Raw genomic sequence first — 18,388 nt, 5'->3', positions numbered from 1 at the left:
TGCTGCAGGTGCTGTGATGATACTGTTGCCTGAGTTAGAGAAGCATGGAAAGACCCTGACAGCAAGTCTGGAGAATTTTGAAATGAAGATCCCAGTGTGTGTTCTGGTTTACATGGGGTGTTATGTTATTTCAGTGTTCCCATTCTTATTTGCTTCCTCCTTTTCTTCTAAATAGCAAAGCCAGCCCAAGTCTGCTAGTGAGAAGTCCCAGCGCAGTAAAAAAGCCAAGGAGTTGAAGCCGAAAGTCAAGAAGCTTAAGTATCATCAGTATATTCCCCCGGACCAAAAACAGGACAAGGGAGCTCCTCCCATGGATTCATCCTATGCCAAAATACTGCAGCAGCAGCAGCTCTTTCTCCAGCTTCAGATCCTCAACCAGCAGCAGCAGCACTACAACTATCAGACCATCCTGCCAGCCCCACCAAAGTATGGGTCCTAAATGGCGACTCCCTCTTAGGAAGCCCTGGCTTTCCCAGTACTGTTACCGGAGACAGTGTGTTCTGTGTGAGAGGTGTGGCGATTGGGTGTAACACGCTCAATCTTGTTAGGTTACAGTGAGCCTCAAAAAGGGCTGGTGTCAGATGAATCAGACAAAATAGGCTGGCAGAGTAAGGGGCATGGGTGTAGTCAAAGGCACTGGTGTGTGTCGATGTCTAGGGTGACACTAGTGACCCAGATGTTTCTGAAAGTACTGTTGGCACTGAGGGCCACCAGTACCTTTCCACCTTGGTTTTGATGCCTGTGTTTTTTATTTTCCCTGCAGGCCTCCAGGAGAGCAGCAGAGTGGTGCCAGTGCCCCTGCTGTACGCAATCTCTCCGCCACAGTCAGCAGCGCATCTTCAGTATCCTCTGGTTCCAGTGGGCTGATGCGACAAAACAGCAATGCTGCGGTGGGCAAGCCTGGCTCTCTCCCTGCCAACCTAGATGAGATGAAGGTAAATGTCCTGTGAGGATGCACAGCCCCTTTGTTGCCATTGTCAGAGGGCAGTACTCAACAACGTTGCTGTCCCAGAGCAGGACTAAGGCAGACCAACAGAAGTTAGTGATAGCAGCTGGTAGCACTACCCTGCAGTCTGTACCTGAGGTGTCGGTTTGTTGGCCTGGAGGAGAATCAGTTTAGTCCTTTGCCCCATGGCTCTGGTAGCTGTTAATAGTTGTTCTGCTTAGAGTGTATGTTCTCTTAATGTTACCCTCTTTTCCCCCCTCCCCGTATCAGGTAGCAGAGCTGAAGCAAGAGCTGAAGTTGAGGGCCTTGCCTGTCTCAGGCACAAAGACAGACCTAATCGAGCGTCTCAGAGCTTACCAAGAGCAGAACGGTACAGCTGGCCAAACAACCCCCACTCCCAAGCCCAGCACAGCAGCCATCCTCCCAAAAGCTGCCGAAGTGGTGGTGGCCTTCCCAGCTGCCAGGCTGAGCACAGGGCCAGCCCTGGTCACCACCGGCATTGCACCAGCAGAGGTAGTTGTGGCCGCAGTCACCAGTGGCGGTGTGATGAAGTTTGGCAGCACAGGCTCGACTCCTCCTGTTTCTCCAACTCCTTCTGAGCGCTCACAAATGAGCACAGGAGATGAGAACTCAGCCACCGGAGACACCTTTGGAGAGATGGTGACTTCACCCCTAACCCAGCTCACCTTGCAGGCATCTCCAGTGCAGTTCCTGGTGAAGGAAGAAAGTTCCAAGTCTGCTTCCTGCAGTGTAAATGCAGCACCCAGGTCAGAGCGGTGTAGCACTGGTAACAGCAGAGATGCAGAAGTTAGGGACAAAGACCAGATGCTGCAGGAAAAGGACAAGCAGATTGAGGAACTCACCCGCATGCTGAAGCAGAAGCAGCAGCTGGTTGAGATGCTTAGACTACAGCTAGAGCAGGAGAAGCGCTCTCAGCAGTCACTACCGGCCCCAGCGGCTGCGGGAGAAGGAACAGCCCTTGCCTCCAACCCGGTAGCATTTGGCACCCAGGTCAAGAGTGAAAACAGTTTCCTGAGTTGCCAATCTGCAAAGCAATCCAGTGGCCAAACAGACCAATTCAGCCCTGCACCAACCGCTAGCCAAATGGACACTTCGAATCCAAGCCCAGTGCCAAAGAAAGCTGTGATGGTGAAGCAGGAGGCGCCAGCCGGGGAAGCAGAGCTGCCGTGCCGGTCCCACAGCCCGCGGCTTTTCCTTGGCCAGCAAGGGAGAGCCCTGAACGACCTCATCAAGGGCACCCCTCCCCCCACCCTCATCACTGACTCCACAGGGACCCACATCGTCCTCACTGTGACCAAGCAGAGCGCTGAGAGGCAGGGCCTCTCGCCCCATGGGAAGGCCGGGAGTAGCTGCCCAGCCTTGCAGGTAGGCAAGGGTTAGAGCACGTTCCTGCTGTAGGCACTTGGGTTCCTCTCTCCCTCTTCCTGCTCCCGTGGCTCAGGTTACCACAGAAAGGCTTAATGCAGTGGAAATTCAATGCAGTAAATGCTAAAACGGCTGAGTTGCTTGCTGTGGTGGCTGGTGGATCATGGCTTTGTAAAACAGAGCAGTGTAAGCAGATCTTCAGCAAAAAGACCGGAATTTGAAAATGATGGACTGTGTACAGCAATGCACGACTGACTGTGTGCATCACAAGCTGTTCAGCGTTCTTCCATACACATGGTTCTGCCTTTTGTCAGGCAGGATCTCGGGCTTGGAGGACAAGGGTTTGCTGCCACATTTCACTAATTTTTGAAAGAATGACTATACCTGTGGTAGTGAAAAAAGCAGACTATTTTTCACCTCTTGTCCTTTACTGGAGAGATCATAGTCAGAGTGGTGGATAGGTCACCTTATCTACCGAGAGCTGAAATCAGACCCTGGGAGCAGACAGTTTGATTTTTGGCTGCTCGTTGTTTTAATGCATGTCAGTATTTTAGCGTTAATGGAATGGAGCCTTTCGTCAGAGATGATCTACTATTCCCCTGTTGGCATGAGCTCAGCACTTAACAGAAGTGTTCTGAGTGTTTCTTCCAGGAAGGGATAAATATGCCCAGGTTTTATGGCATAAGTCAAACCCCAGCATCTTCCATGGCGTCAAGGAAGATTTTCATTCTCTGCTGCTGCATTTCTTGCACGTCCTGCAGAGCAAGTGGCGGTGTCTACCATTAGACACAGGCACTGAGCAGACTGCATTTGCTGTGTAGCAAGTGAGATGCTAGGCAGTTGTCTAAATATCAGCAACCAGTGTCACCCTTGATAGCCCAGGGTATGTGTCTCACCTGAACTCCAGCCGCTGCTCCAGAAAGGCACAGGTCCTGTGTCAGGTCTGCCAGCTCTCAAGGGGTGTCATGGATAGCCCAGGGATTTAGACTGTTACTGCCTCCTCTTTTAGGACTCTGGATCCCACCCCAGTCTGATTTCTCTGCTTAGAGAAACAGAGCAATTGACTGAATTTCCTAAAGAGTGGGGGAAAACAAACTTTATAAAAACCTTTAAGAAATACAAGCCTTGCTCCATGTTGTGTCTGGGGAATAACTTATCACGGATACTCTTTACTTTCCAGAGAGTACAATCATCACCCACTAAAACTTCCAGCCAACCACCATGTCAGCTACCTGCAAGCACCCCTCAGCAGCCCACGCAGCAGCAGAAGCAGCAGCCCACACAGCAGCAGAAGCAGCCCGTGAAGCAGCAGCAGCCCAGAGGACTAAACCAATCTGTCAGAAAGGTAGCTCACTGTCTATTCGCTTTTATTCCTTGTCTTTCTTTTGCCTGCTGCTGGGGTTTGTAGCAGCAGCGGGAAGGGGACACACACTGGCCAGAGACCATCATCACAGCAAGTGAGATCTCAGCAGCTTCTACCAGAGCTTGCAGCTGCATGGAGTGTTTCGTTTTCAGCTTGAATGTGGCAGCAGAAGGGGTGCCTCTCCATTCTCCTGCCTCCTGCTGAACTAGCTGCAATGGAGAGCCCATCGGACGTGAGGTTTCAGGAACACTAAGTTTCCATGAGATCTTGTCCCCTGGACGTGCTTGGAAGTGACGTTTAGGTTTTACAGCAAAGAGTTCTGGGCTAAACCCTGACAGTTTAGTAGCCTTCCGCCCTTTGGTTCCACATCTGGGCGCAATACCAGCTGGTGTTTTAAACAAGGATTGTCCATCAATTAAAAATGATGAGAGGTCAGAGTGGGCAGCCTTGGTTTACAGTGGTGCCCCTGATTCTTGGAGGAGCGCTGCTGAACTGAAAAGGTGGTTACTGCATGGAGAGGGAGTGATGTGGGCACTATGTCTGCTACGAAGGTGGCGTAGGAGCTCTGAGAGGGGCAAAAGGATGTGACCTTCTGCTCTCTGGTGCTGATGAACATGCTGTGATTTCCATTCCCGTGCCTTGAGCATACCTGTGAATCATCTCTTTGTGAGGTGCAGTGCTCATTCAGGAAAGAGAGCACCTCTGGCTTTACCCCTTCTCCGGGTGATGGCTGTAAAGAGGCTCTGCTGTGCATCTCCTCCCTTTCTAGCCCAGTTAGCTTACTGACATGTGGATTAGATAACATGTAGATAACATAAAGGTAAGATACAAAAAGATTATGAAGTGGTTTTAGAGCTTGGAGGGTCAATTCTGAGTCAGATCCTGGAAAGGACGTGTAGATAGGAGTAACTTCTAGTGTGGTCAGAGTGGGATATCCACTTTGCAAAAAGGGTCAGTGCCTTGGTTTGCCTTGAGACCTTTGAGGAAATGCAGAAGGTAAATGAAGGCACCTTCTCCCTCTGACTCCCTTAGCTCGTGTGCTGTGGAGGCATCTGTAGTGACTTTCCTAATCCTTTTGCCTCCTTGTAGGGTCAGAAGCCAGGTCTGCAGGTGGTCGTGGGGCAGTTGCCCCCCACCATATTATCTTTCTCAGCACCTTCAAACCTGCAGCCCTTCTTCCCCAATGGTTTCCACAAGTGGTCCCTGAAAATTGGTGCTTCTGGCAAAGCCAGCTCACCCAGTGTGTCAGAAAAGGTACCCCCCCCCGCCCATCCCAGTGGCGTGTGCCACAACACCAGTTTCCAGTCCCTCTCAGGAAGAGAGTGGACCCCAGAGCAGTTTTGCTGGCCAGGGCTTGGGGTTCCTCAGTGTGACCTGCAGGTCACAGAACAGATGAACAGCTTTCTGGGGAAAACATGATGGGTTAGAGCATCAACATGTACAAACGTTGAAACTGGCATTCAGTTACTGCCCAGGGATCAGTGTCCAGGGGAGCAAGATTCAGTGTGGATCATGTGTAACTGCTGTAGAGGCAAAGACCTGATCCATGTTTTAATTTTCTTATGGGCAGTTGTGTGCTGACTCATCTGGTAAAGCTGAGTCATGAGCACCACTTCCTGCAGCACTTGGGGTTTCCTTTGGAGGTCCCTGGTGCTGCTGAGGGCTCTGGTGTTCTCTGCCCACCATCAGGCTGCAAAACTTGCTGCTAGTGAAGCTTGATTATGTCCCCAGGACAGGTACTGCAGAAGGAGGTGGGTAAAAGATACGTTCTGCATATACTGCAGTAGGCTGAACATAACAAGGAAAGTGCCCTCTCGGAAGTGCTGGAGGAATCCTCCACTGGGACATATGAGGCTCTCCCCATCCAGGAACAGCCAGGTGGTGGTTTGTGGCATGGTTTTAGCGTTAGAAAAATCAGCAGATTTCCTTCTGTGAGTTAGAGGGGAAATCTGTTTTCCCCTCTTGCAGCCGGGGCATAGTGCACAGAGTACACGGAAGAGGCCAGGCTGCTGGGAGCAGAGCAGTGGAGACCTCTGTGCAGCACTCGCCATGAAAGGGCGGTGATGGTCTCTCAGAGCAGCTGTGAGACAGGAGCTGATGTGACTTGTGACTTCCCCCTGATCACCCCTTCTGCTTTCATTCTAAACAGCCCTCATCACAGCCCGGCTCTCCTGCTGCCCCTTCCCCATCTCAGATGGACCTGGAGCAGCAACAGCACACATCGCTTTTTGGAACTCCTCCACCTCCTCTTCCTGTTCCCTCAGTCCCAATGAAAGAGCCACCAGGCTATGAAGAGGCCGTGAAGCAACAGCCAAAGGCCCAGGTGAGAGCAGTTCTCCCTGATTTCCTTGGAGAGCAGGCGAAAAGTTGCCATTGTAAATCTGCTTAAATTCCTGATCTGGGCCAGTAATAGAGAGTGGAGCCACAACTGCACCTTCCTAACTGAATTCCCTCTGGAGGGTTTGGGGCAGACCCTAAATCATAGGTAGAGATCCCAAGTCACTTGCTGCCGGCTGAGTGTTAGTACAGCGGTACCTTCCCATCCAGTAACAGCCTGGGGTTATGGAGGATTCTGGTGCCAGGCCTCTGTGCGCTCGTTCTTGCTAGATAACAGCCCCATCCCTGGGACGACGGAGGAGAGCCGGCAGCCAAGGGTGTTGCTGCGGGTGGAAGCTTCCCTGGTAAATAGGAAGCTAATCCTGCGCTTGCTTTCCCCAGGAGAACGGCTGTTCCAGCCAGCAGATGGATGACCTGTTCGACATTCTCATCGAAAGTGGAGGTAAGGAGTCAAACCCAGCATTTCCCAGTCTTTGGGTTTGAGCCTGGGGCTCATAAAGCACTGGGGGGAGAGAGTCTGGCGTGGCCCAGGTCTTTGATCTGTGTCCCTGTCAGCGCCTCGAGCACTGGCAGTACTCGTCAAGGCACTGAGGGAGTTGTCAGTCAGGCATTAGTGTGGTGGTCCTGCTGCATCAGATCTGGGCACATTTCTTCTGCGATACTGCACAGAGCTTGAATTCCCCGAGGTGGGCTGAAAACTCCCCGTAGCAAGCCAAGCGTGGGTACAGGATGAGTTTCCTTCTCCCAGGTGGTGGTCAGTGGTGGCTCAGTCTGGGAGGTCCCCTTTGCCCTAGCGGGTGGCAGGAATCCTTTGGTGTTTCGCCAAACTTTTCCTCACCCTGACCTGGCTATTTGTTCCCTGTACAGAGATTTCTGCTGACTTCAAGGATCAGTCATCCCCAGCTGGAAAAGAACCACCCGTGGCCCCAGCCTGCTCCCCACCGCCCAGCAGCCACCATTCCTCAGAGCTGGCGGTGCCAGTGTCCTTGGGGCAGCCGGTGCCTGTGGGACGGCTGGAGGACTTCCTGGAGAGCAGCACTGGCCTCCCGCTGCTGACGGCAGGCCACGATGGGCCAGAGCCCCTGTCCCTGATTGATGACCTCCACAGTGAGATGCTGAGCAGCTCGGCCATCCTGGACCACCCGCCTTCACCTATGGACACCTCGGAATTGCACTTTGCTCACGAGCCATCCGGGGGGATAGCCCTGGATCTGGCTGAGGCTAACTTGGACAGCATGGACTGGCTGGAGCTGCCAGGGGGGCCCGTCATGAGCCTGGCTCCCCTTAGCACTGCGGCTCCCAGCCTCTTTTCCACAGACTTCCTTGATGGACACGATCTGCAGCTGCACTGGGATTCTTGCTTGTAACTCTGTGAGCAGAGACTGAAGGGAACGGGAGCGGGAGGGCGCAGGCATGCAGGGGGAAGAGGCCAGTCAACCAAAAAAAAAAAAAAAAAGAAAAAAAAAAAGAAAAGAAAAGAAATGAGCTCCTAGTATTTGTACTCCTCCCCCAACTGTCCTTCCTGCACGAAGCCAGCAGTGGTGGCGAAGGCAGACCCACTGCCTGAGTCACTGCTGCCTGGGCAGCGGGCCAGGGCAGGGCAGGGAGAGCAGCTGCTGGGGGGAAGAAGAGGCTGTAGGAGCTGCGGGGCTGGTGGCCTCTGGCCCCCTCAGTGCAGCCTAACCCAGCTCGGGTGAGAACGGGACCGGCAGCCCCTCTTCCTGCGGGCAGGAGCAGTGATGGCAGCGCATGGGGCACGGTGCTGCTGGGCCTGAGTTCCCTCGTGCCTTGCAGCGGGACACGGCGTGACTGGGCCGGGGCTGCTTCCAGCAGCGGCGCCCCACACCTTGCTTGGAGTGGCAAAAAAAGGGGGTTGTGCTGCGCAGCACGGTCAGTTTGATGGTTGCAGCAGGGGATTCTACCTCTGGAGCAGGACACGAAGGCAGGAGTGCTGGCTGGGAGCTGGAAGGGCTGCCCGCTGCACCACCTGCCGTCTGTCGGGGAGGGTCTGGTCTGCCGCAGGGCTGTGAGGAGCTGGGCAGAACAGGCACCTTTTCCAAATGTAGCCAAAGGGAACCAGGGTTTCCCACCAACCTGGTCATGACTAAGCTGGTTTCCCAAATATTGCCAAGCTTGCAGAGGCCTGCCTGCTTGCTTCACTTGCTTTGGGCTGCAAAACAGATTCTTAAGGTGCTAAAATCCAGGTCCTTACTTGTTAAGTCTGTCCTTCGCTGCCCCAGACCTGTGGCTGTGCCTGGAGGCCAGCCTTCAGGCACACCTGGGTCCCCAGGTGAGCAGGGCAGTCAGCCTGGGGGGGGGGTTGGGGACAAGAAAGCACCCCCGTGTCCTGGGGAGCTGCGGGGCACGGCTAGCATTGAGCAACATATCATTAGGGGCCATGTGCAATCTGTCTCCTGCCTTCAGCTGTGCTGTTGCCTCCCTGCAGCAGGTGCCCCAGTGGAAAGAAGCAGCTGGGGGACGTCAGAGCCCAGAGGCAAGGAAGGGGATGTGGCACCGCAGAAGGGGCGTTGTGTGGCGCAGCACAGGCCCTGGCCAGTAGCGTGACTGTGAGGGCCCCTTTCTGGGGAGAAGGGGGAGCCTAAAAGCAGGTAATGGGCAGCTGACCTCTGCTCTTCCTTCCCTCCAGGCCCACGGGCTAAAAGGGAAGGGCGGCCTCCTGTGAGCTGCCACCCCGCATCCAGCCGGCTGCTGCCATGCGGGGCCCCGGGCTGGCACCTGGGGGTGGCTGCTGGCCGGGGGGTGGGCAGGCGAGTACCCCAAGGCCCCAGAGCCACGGCGGTGCTATTCCTGGGGCAGGGTTTTGCATCGGAAACCCAGGCCTGTGGCTCTGCTGTGCTGTTACTCCTGTCACCTCGAAATCCCCGTGTTTGTTAGTAGTAACTCGCCACCATCTACCAGGTGAGAGGCAGACGGCTGCCGTGCCCCACACGGCTGCCGTGCCCCACGGCTGTCCCTGCTTTGGCCCGCAGCTGGGTCCATGCTGCTGGGGCAGGGGGAGGTGGGGGAGGCAGCTCGCAAGGGCAGGGCTGGAGGCAGTGGCTTGTGAAATCTTACAGACTAAGGTGCTGTCCCTGCTCAGGCAGTGGAAGGATAAACTGCCATCCTTTTTAATACCTCCTTGAGGATGCTGTTCCCACTTTCCTCTGCAGTGCTGCCCGCTGGGGAGGGGTAGGTGTGGGCAGGCACATGCTGCTCCCCTGCCCCTTTGGTACCTGGCTCTCTTCTCAGGAGGCCTTGCCGCATGCCGGTACCTCTGCTCCGTGGCCGGGCAGGTGAATGCCAGACCCGCACCATGTGGTGTCAGCCACTGAACTGGCAGCCAGGTGGGGACATGCCTGTTTTGCAGCTGGGAAAAACTTCTGCTTTCCTGAGCCCTATTTGCTTGTTAACTGCATGGGAAGCAAGTTCCTTAATCATTTGCAGGGGAGCCTGCTGGCAGCTTCCTTCCTTTCTCCTCCTTTCTCTCCTCTCTTCCCCCACCCCACTTGTAAGCAAGTCAGAGCCTTTTATCTGCCTCCCTCCGTGTCGGAAAGGCTACCCCCCCCTTCCCCCCCACCCCTGCCTGCTTTCTGTCACCCAAGCTACACTGTCATGTTCTAAAAATAAGGGTAACTGGGACTGGTGGGCACCCCCTTCGCCCTCCCTCACTTCTCTCCTGGTGCAGCCCTGATGCTGGGAGCAGCGGGTGCATTAGCGGCCTCCTTACGCTGCTCACACCGGCTCTCCCCAGGGCAGCTGCCCAGCCGTGGGACCAGGTGGGCACAGGAGGCAGGTGGTTTCTTTGGAGGAAATGGTGTGGGGGGGTGGGAGGATCTTCTAGATGCTAAGGGGAAAAAAGTGAGGCTGCCTGTTTGTCAAATTCAAGCAAAATCAGCTTCGTTGAGCCCACAATGAGCAGTAGGCCCCCACAAAAACCAGCTGTGTGATTTCTTTTGTACAAGTAATTACAAAGCTGCAACCAGTAAATAAAGAATGAAATTACCAAAGTGCAGTGAGCTCCTAAGGGAAGGCAAGAGCGCCTCACCTGCAGTCTTGGCCTGACCCAGCTCTGGTTCCTCATGCTGGTCCAGGCACCCCAAACTTTGTTGTCAGAGAGATGCCAACAGCAGTTACTGATTTAGCCCTTCCCTGGGGTTGCTGGTGAAATGCTGAGCTCACAGCTGCTCCCTTTCACCTTTACCCATCCACCATCTGTGAAACACTGGAGGAATTTAATTAGCCAAACTTCGCCCAACATACTTGAAATTGGCTGATGAGCTTCAGAGCCCTCAAAGAGCCCAGATGACACAAACCCCCAAGCCTCACCTCCTGAGGAACCCAGCTAACCTGCCAGAGCCCCTCTGCACAAGGGGCTTCTGCCAGGAAAGCGAGCGACAACCCTGTGCCCTTGGGCAGAGGGGAAGACGGTGCCTCATCCCAGGAAATAGTAGAAAGTCTTTTCCCCAAGCAGTGCCCGGAGCAGGCTAGCCCAGTTCTCTGCTTTCTTGCTATTATTTGTTTGAATAATAGTTCAATAGTTCTTTGTCAGAAGAGGTATTCCCCTGGACATACATTTTTGCACCCATTGGGAAAAACAAAGTCTGATGTTCTGCCTCTACCTTGAATGTAATCCTGAATCTTTCTGCTGTAACCACTACTTGTTTGTAATGTGTATTTGACTAGCACGCACTCTCCCTTCCACTATGCAGCAAACGGCGAGGGGTGATCAGCACCATCAGAGATGGATGGTGTTGGGGCATCAGATCCAGAGTGAGTTTTCAACTGGAAAAGGATAAAAGTGACAAGTTAACAGGGGAGAGAATGGATCTTTAAATTGAATTATTTTTTCAGTTACAAATATTTGAAAAAAAAAAATCCATTTTATTAAAAAAATTCCAAACAGTCGCGTGTTCAAAACCTTCTCTGCTATGCTGGTGGGAGGGCTTGGGGCCACTCTGCCTTTTCCAGATAAGGGCAGGTGATCCCTCTGGGTTTTTCTCAAACCTGAAAAAAAAAGAAGCTTGAGTGGTGGTGCCTCATCCCTTCTTATCTGCAAGGAGATTCCGTCCATGTGTGGAAATTACCTACTCTGCAAAGAGAAGTCGGTCTTACAGTAGGAGAAGCATGGGCAGCTTCTCCAGCCTCCCCCAGCCCAGCAGGCTGGTCTGGGCCTCAGCTGTTAACAGCGATGAGGTGGCCCTGCAGCCTTCCTTAGCCCAATGCCAAACTGGAATTACTTTGACGAAGAAACGCTCTCACATCAGCAAATACGCTGCAACTTCCACCCTCCCATGAGCTCGGGCTTCTGAACACAGTTCTGAGGCCAGTGTTCAGTTACCGTCCCACTTGACAGATGAGACTCCACCTGCTTTTTCTGGAGAAGCTTCTTGTTGTAGAGACAACACTGCTGTCCACCACCACCCAGCCCCGCTCTGCCAGCCCCTCTCCCTTTCCTAAGGGTCCTCCTCCTGCAGCGTCACTTCACCCCCTAGTTTTGTGTATTCCCTCCCTTTCTGGGGCTCTGCCGTGGAGCTGCACTCCGGGCAGGACTGGTGGCTGCCACCACTGGTGGACAACTGCTCCTGCCCCGGCCGCTGCCTGGCCTCGTGGCCTGGAGCGACGCAAGTGGCCATGCCAGCACAGGGTGAGCGGAGACCTCGGCCCGACGCTGGCAGCAGCCAGTGCAGAAGCGCTTGGGCCAGTGCGACGGGCCCATCCCTGGCAGTGCTCAAGGCCAGGCGCGGGGGGGCTCTGAGCAACCTGGGCTAGTGTAAGCCCACCGCAGGGCGGCTGGACTACAGCTGATCTTTAAGGTCCCTTCAAGCCAAACTATTCTGTGATTCTATGCTATGGGGTCATAATTATCAAATAGCAGAAATGAGGAATTAAATCTAGTCCTGGTCCTGTCAAAAAACAGCCAAAGCCCAGCACTCTCTCAAGATGCAGTTTATTTACAAACCCACCAAATAAAGGAAAGTAAGAATCTAGTGTCATTCCATGAGTATTGTGCTCACAGACAAGTGCTTTCAGTAGAAAGTCACAGACTCCATATCCAGAGCCACCACCACAAAGCAGCAATTCACTCCCGACCTGCGTCCCCGCTGCCACCGCAGGGCGAGGAGGACGAGTTTGTCTCCCTGAGCCAGCTCCAACCTGAACCTCATCCTGAGCTACAACGGTGCCAAAATATACACATTCCTGGAGTTAATTTACAGCTTTTTGGTTAACAGTAGAAATCATCTAGAGACTAAAATGACAGCATGAAACACTCTTGTTTGGGGGAGAGGTGGTTTTTGTCTGCTCCCAGAGGAGACAAGGCCCATCCCCCAAGGCTGTTACAGCAGGAACAGGCCGGTGCAGTCAAAACCCCACACACAGTGACAGGGAGGCGGGATAAGGCTGATGCCGGTTTCCCCCTTCTCAGCCTTGGTTCCAGCTCTGACAAACTTATCCAAGTGCTTCAGGATTTGCCATCCCCCTCCCTGCAGAGGCGAGCCCTTGGCTGGCACAGGGGCATGTGCTACTCCTGCTCCTGTACAGCCACGAGTCTCTCACCAGCCCAATTCCACGTGCAACCGCAGTGCCACCGGCCACCAGCACCACCTCTCACGAGTCAAAGCCACCCCACAAGGGCCGTCTCTTCCCCACAGCTACAGCAGCAGACACGCTCACACAGCCGTGCAGCTGCTGGCCCATGGGGCTGCACACGAGGGGCTCTGGGCCAGGCTGCTCCCCCAGGCACCGCGGGGGAGGCAGGGCTGAGGCAAGCAGAAGATGGTAGTGACAGAGATGGGGAAGGCTGGGAGGGGGCACTTGTTTTTTGTGGCCAGAACACACTTGTCCCTTTGCAGCATCACCCTTGACCATCACTTCCCTCTGGTCTGCAGCTCGGCCTCTCGGCGCTGCTGCCATCTGTCCCAGGTGGCCTGGAAGTCCCCCAAGGGGGATTTTGTCACAGATACAAGTGGGTGGGGTGGGGGAAGGCAGGAGGTGAGACATGATGGGGGTAGGGGTGAGGAGTGTGCGCCATTGAGAAGGTTCCCCAGGATGGGGTGGGGTGGGGGTCACCCATCTATGTCCCAGCTGAAGAGATGGTGCTTCACGAGCATGTCCTGCACACCTTCCTTCAGTGGCTTCTTCTCTTTCTCCTGCAGGACAACACAGGGACCCGGGTCAGTGCGCCGCACCCAGGAAAGGGGAGGCTGTGTCTGCGCGCAGAGCCCCAGCACACTGAGGTCTCCAGCACCCAGACAGAGCAGCCTCTGTGCTTCCCACCTCCGCGCAGCTGACACAGGGAGAGGCCCTGCGGTTTGGAGAGCACCAGGGAAGTGAGGGGCCGAGGCTGGCAGCACCCTCTGTCAGCAGGGCCACACAGCTCCTGTGCACCCTGCCCTGGCTGGGAAAGCAGCCCCAGCCTCTGGTGCTGGCTCAAGAGGAGGCAGAGGATGGGCTGGAGCATAAAGCCGGGCGAGGGAGGTGGTAAGCAAAGCCCCTGCCTGAGGGAGAGAATGAGAGATGCCACCAACTCACCTCCCTTTTTATTGGCAGCTCCCAGTCCTGAGAGAGGCTGAAAGCAAATTTGCAGAGGACTCTGCAACAGAAGAGAGTGACGGTAACTTACACACCCCCCACACACACCCAGATCCCACTCACAGCCTGTGCCCACAGCTGCTGCCCCCAGGCACACAATTGCACTGGCTCCTCAGCCTCAGCTTGCCCTGGCATGCCACGAAGCTTACAAGGATGAAATTCCTTGTTTAATGGTGTGAAAAGGGCAGCACCAGCCATTTATGCTGTTTCCCTCTCCCCTTTGGGCTTCACATCCTGCCAGGCCCAGGCTGGAAAGAGATGCTTGAAGACGGAACTCCAGTGCAACCCCTACGGAGCCTGGTCAGCAGCACAGGGAGGCACGGGCATCCCCAGGCTCTGCTAGACCCAGGACACACGAGGCTGAGGACTGCACGCAGCTGACCATGGGGAACTGCAGGTTCCTCTCTAGAAAGCAGATCCCTGCCAGTAGCACCTCGGAGTTTCTGCACCTCCCCTCTCTCTCTCCCTGGAGCGAGAGAAGTGTCCTGACCCCCACGCACAAGTGCCCCATGGGGAAGGCACGTGGGGCTCCCTTGCTGGACCCAGCTCCAAGCAGGGGCTGCAGGCACAGCCTCAAGCCTGTCCCTAGGACAGGGATGCAGAGCTCAGACTTCCTGGCAAGAAATTCATCAGTCCTTCAGGCTCAGGGCAAGGTCCTGCCGCAGCGGGGGAGCTGTTGCCCCCCACAGGAAGCTGGCTGGGAGAAATACGGCACAAGCCTCTGCTTGTGCTCCAGACTTGGGCCCGGCCATGAACCAGTCCCACGTGGTCCTTCAGCTCTGCTGAACTACCAGTGCCCCCATGCTGCAGGAAAGCAGCCGTGGGACACCACAGCAGAGGTGGAGGGGACTCCCTCCCACTCAGCAGCAGCGGAACAGGACACCTCGAGGTGTGCGTACACAGGCCTGCTCCTGGCTGCAGATGCTCTCGCTGCAGCCAAAAGCAAACGGGTGTGCGGACAAAAGCCGGATCCTGCAAGACGGTGGCAGCAGCAGCAGGGCTGGAGTGGTGGGGCTTGCTCTGAGGCTCCCTGGGACTGGACGTGGCTTTGCAGAGCGCAGGAGGGCCAGGAGAATTCAAGTGTGGATGTGCTGTGTGTGAGCTCAGGTAACCAAAGCCCCTGACGTCGCTCCCTCACTTCACCAGGAGTCAGCCAGTGACCAACTCCTTCCTGGCCTGTGACAGTCAGACTGTCTCCCTAGCACATTCCCTGCTCTCTGCTTCAACTTGTAGTAGCTGGCAGAGGACCTGGAGAGCAGGGGGTGGAAAAGGCAGTCTCTGCATCACAGTAGGTGCAGGGCTCAGCAAGAGGTTGCTGGCGGGCTGAGGCTGCCTGCTTGTCATGACAGCTCCCCAGGAGTCAAGCTCTGCTCTCGGATCAGGCAGGCACAGTGCATCGCATTAAACTGTCTAGACAGTTACTGCTGCCTCAGCACACAGAAGGAAATCTCTGCAGCGGGGATGTCTGGACAGCCCACAAGCCATAGCGAGGGCCACCTCCTGCAGAGGAGGAGGAAATCCAGTCCAGACCCTAGCGAAGCCCATGGGGACACTTACCTCAGCTCACATTTGATCTGCACCCAGCCAGGACTGCGCAGGAATGACCAAGGATGGAACCACTTCTCCACGGTCTGCAGGCTTGAGCACAGCACCTCCAGCCACAAATGCAGCACCTGCTCGCTGCAGCAATAGGGTAGAGCCACGTTAAGCAGCTGAAGCCAGGGAAAGAAGCCCCATTCCTTTGGGACAGTCTATTTTCAGCCCAAGCCTTGACCCCAGCCCTCAGTCCTGTCCCCAGTGGGAACAGAATAACCCAGTACACTTGCTACTTCTTCTAGCCAGGAGCCAGGCCGGCACAGTGAACTACAAAGCAGCAAGTCCCACTCAGTGGCTGCAGTGAGAGAAGAAAACAGACCCTGTGGACTAAGGTAGACTGAAACAACTGCTGCCCGCGAGGCCGCTCTCCCCCCTCCCAAGCTGCTTGCACCCACGATGTCAAGGGTATCAGGACTGGATGACTCACTTGAGTCCAACACAGATGAGGGAACGAAGCTTCACATCCATCTGTGCGTGGGCAGCATCGTGTGTCATGTTCACACCCTGAACCGCCTGCAGGGATGGAAGATGTGGTTACTGCCTTCTCAGCTCCGCCTCAGGCTGGGCAGGGCAGCCATTTCAGCAACACAGCACCACCTGCCAGCTTCAGAGGGGCTGAGGCTTCCTGATGGCTTCACTTTCTGCCTTTCCCCAGGCATCTGCTGCCTCTGCTCCCTCCCATCAGGGAAGGTCTGGGAGACTCCTTAGCATCTCCCTAGAGAGATGGGCACCACCCTCCAGCAGCCCCCGTGGGAAACTTCCCCACATTAGGGGCTGGACCCTGGCGGGGCTGGGGACAGCACTCACCCGGTAAAGCAGCTCCTCTGGAGTGAGAACTTTGCCGTCTTCATCAAGCCTGCAGAGATGACAGCAGAGACCCAGCTAGCTCCGCAGCCACCCTGGGCGCATGTAGACCTTTCCCTCTCCATACCCCACCAGCCCTCTGGCTACTGCTGAGCCCACAGGTGATCCTGCAGCCATGAGAGAGCAAGATATAGACTCAGAAGCAAAACACGGGAGCCCAGGGAAGGGGACAAGTGTACTGCGCTCCAAGTGACAAAGTGGCTCCACTGCCAGCCCCGAGTCAACACAGGCACAGCGGCCAGCTGCCAGCACACGCACAAGAGGATGGGGCAGACCACGACCCTTCCCAAGGTGGAGAGCAGCAGCAGTTTGACGAGCGCACAGGAACAGGGCACAGACCCAGCTGCCTGGTGTGACTAACGTGGCCTTACCTGTAGGTCTTGCAGAGCACAAGGCGAGAATACACAGAGTCGAAGTCCCGTTCCACCTCCCGGCTTGCAGCCTAGGCGAGCAGGTGGACAGTCAGTACACTCCGCCCCACAGCCCCCTCACCCCAGCAACACAGCTCCACAACAGGAACGGAGACACCTCACCTCTTCAATGAACAGCCAGGGATGGCAGGGGCCCCCCAGCAGAGATGGCTTCTTCAATCCATGTTCAAATATGGACTTCAAGGCTGGACAGAGCGTCCCTCGTACCAGGTCTGTCACCCCTTCTGTGACTGAGTCATCTCCAGCGATGGAGTACTGAGGAACATGAAGAGCCAGCTCTCAGCATACTGGTGAGGGGGGAGAGCATGGAGGCAGTCCAACCCCCTACAGCTTCTCTGCACAGACCTGTTCCACTCCCAGGTGCCCACCAGCTCCCCTTCCCTTAACGCCTTACGCCCTTGCTAGCTCATGCATAAGGCACCACGTTCTGTGTTACTCCCCGGGAATTTGGTGAGACACCAGGACCTTTGGGCCTAGGTGGTGCCCAGGAGACCACACAGGTGACCCCCGCACCATCCTAGCAGCGTTCAGCATGCAGGAACTGTTGTTTGTGGTTTGGTGTGAAGCTGACTGAGCTAATGTAAGGAGAGGGACTTGCACTTGCAGGGTCTCTGAGGCTCTGTAAGCTGCTAAAAGTCACGACAAATGGATATAGAGAGGAATTCCCAGGTCGGGGGTACACCACTTCAGGGTATCACCCTGACATGCTGTTAGCATGAAGTATATTCCAAAATTACGGTAAGTGGGATCCTCTCTTATTCCACAGTTGGGAGGAGAACTGCTCAGCAGTACAGGATGTGTTTGTAGCGTTTGTACACAGAGAGGTGATCTGTATCTAAGGAACCAGCCCCGAGAAGGGGGTGAGGAAGCAAGTGAGATCTCAATAGTGACATCTCTCTAGGGGCTTCCCCTGGGGGTCTCAGGTCAGCCTTTGAGTCCTTCTTCACTCTCCAAATGCTGAGGAAGAGAGAGGGAACAGAATCTTCTCCATGTCCCCTGCAAATTGATTAGGCCAACAGCTAATGATGTCTGCCTCCTGCTGCCCCAGCCTTGGGGCCATATCGAGGTATCTTCTCTATATAGGTGGCATCTCGCCAGGGACAGTTGCAAAAGGAACTGAGACAGAATGCCCCCTTGGGCACAGCTGTATGGGGAGAATTCCACTGTGGCAAAGCATGAGCAGGATCCACAGGCACAGCCTCAAAGGAGGAAGAAAGTACAGGCAATGGGGAGCCGGCAGGAACACTGCCCACAGGATCCTCCTGCATACCTGCCTGCTGCTTTCTCAGCTTTCCTGAAGTCCATCTTTAGGGTCCTTGCAAGCCCAGGTATCACACCCAGCCTACCCCCCTGCAGCCCTCTGGGGCCCTCTTCTCCACTTGGTCAGCGTGAGGAAGTTGAGCAAACACGCTTAGGAAGATAAGCTGCCCGATCAATCACTAAGCACTCCACAGCCAGAGACAGCAAACAGACCAAAGGAGGGAAATATATGGCTCTCTTCAAATACATTTTTTCAGCTATGACATAACTCTTTGTTGTTGTTGTTGTGGTGGTGTGTGGTGGTTTGGTTTCTCTTATTACCTCCTTACTCCGCTCATCCAAGATCTCCACAAATTTTGCAGGAAACCAACCTACAAAGAGTGGACAAGGAGGTGAGCCTGATATAGACACTGAGAAGCCCCTACACAGACAAGACCAGAGCCCAGTGGAAGCTGAGAAGAGATCAGAGTTCATAGGGTCCAACCCCAAGGGAGGAAGCAAGCAGCCTCAAAATCACAAGAATTAAGGCAACTGCAAGAGGAAGCCAATTACAGGACACTGCCCACAAGCAGCAGAGATGACATGCACCCAACCACCCTGTGCCAGGAGGATGGA

The 18,388-nt window shown here is 55.0% G+C and overlaps 2 protein-coding genes across 11 annotated transcripts in view; one reads left to right on the top strand and one right to left on the bottom strand.

Annotated features, from left to right (window-relative positions):
• MRTFA (myocardin related transcription factor A) overlaps positions 1-10,934 on the top strand; it is a 50,295-nt gene extending 39,361 nt beyond the window's left edge. For both annotated transcript variants that reach the window (XM_027816053.2, XM_055712656.1), the window contains exons 8-14: positions 176-426; positions 764-935; positions 1,217-2,332; positions 3,513-3,677; positions 5,845-6,018; positions 6,414-6,474; positions 6,900-10,934. In XM_027816053.2, the coding sequence (XP_027671854.1) occupies positions 176-426; positions 764-935; positions 1,217-2,332; positions 3,513-3,677; positions 5,845-6,018; positions 6,414-6,474; positions 6,900-7,399 (2,439 nt within the window). In that variant the 3' untranslated portion in view covers positions 7,400-10,934. The remainder of the gene's footprint in view (positions 1-175; positions 427-763; positions 936-1,216; positions 2,333-3,512; positions 3,678-5,844; positions 6,019-6,413; positions 6,475-6,899) is intronic.
• Positions 10,935-11,963: 1,029 nt separating this feature from the next.
• Positions 11,964-18,388, bottom strand: part of SGSM3 (small G protein signaling modulator 3) — a 30,733-nt gene continuing 24,308 nt past the window's right edge. For 7 of the 9 annotated variants that reach the window (XM_055712658.1, XM_055712657.1, XM_027816030.2 and 4 more), the window contains 8 exons: positions 18,095-18,144; positions 16,616-16,768; positions 16,454-16,524; positions 16,026-16,074; positions 15,646-15,731; positions 15,180-15,302; positions 13,563-13,623; positions 11,964-13,180 (listed from right to left, as the gene is read on the bottom strand). In XM_055712658.1, coding sequence (XP_055568633.1) covers positions 13,097-13,180; positions 13,563-13,623; positions 15,180-15,302; positions 15,646-15,731; positions 16,026-16,074; positions 16,454-16,524; positions 16,616-16,768; positions 18,095-18,144 — 677 coding nt within the window. In that variant the 3' untranslated portion in view covers positions 11,964-13,096. Of the gene's footprint in view, positions 13,181-13,562; positions 13,624-14,281; positions 14,871-15,179; positions 15,303-15,645; positions 15,732-16,025; positions 16,190-16,453; positions 16,525-16,615; positions 16,769-18,094; positions 18,145-18,388 lie in introns of those variants that run through there. The other 2 variants (XM_055712660.1, XM_055712661.1) reach the window with 2 other exon arrangements.

This window comes from Falco cherrug, chromosome 5 (genome assembly GCF_023634085.1).
Source record: "Falco cherrug isolate bFalChe1 chromosome 5, bFalChe1.pri, whole genome shotgun sequence".
NCBI lineage: Eukaryota > Metazoa > Chordata > Aves > Falconiformes > Falconidae > Falco > Falco cherrug.
The sequence above is the reverse complement of the archived record's forward strand: the minus strand, read 5'-3'. Positions and strand labels throughout refer to the sequence as shown.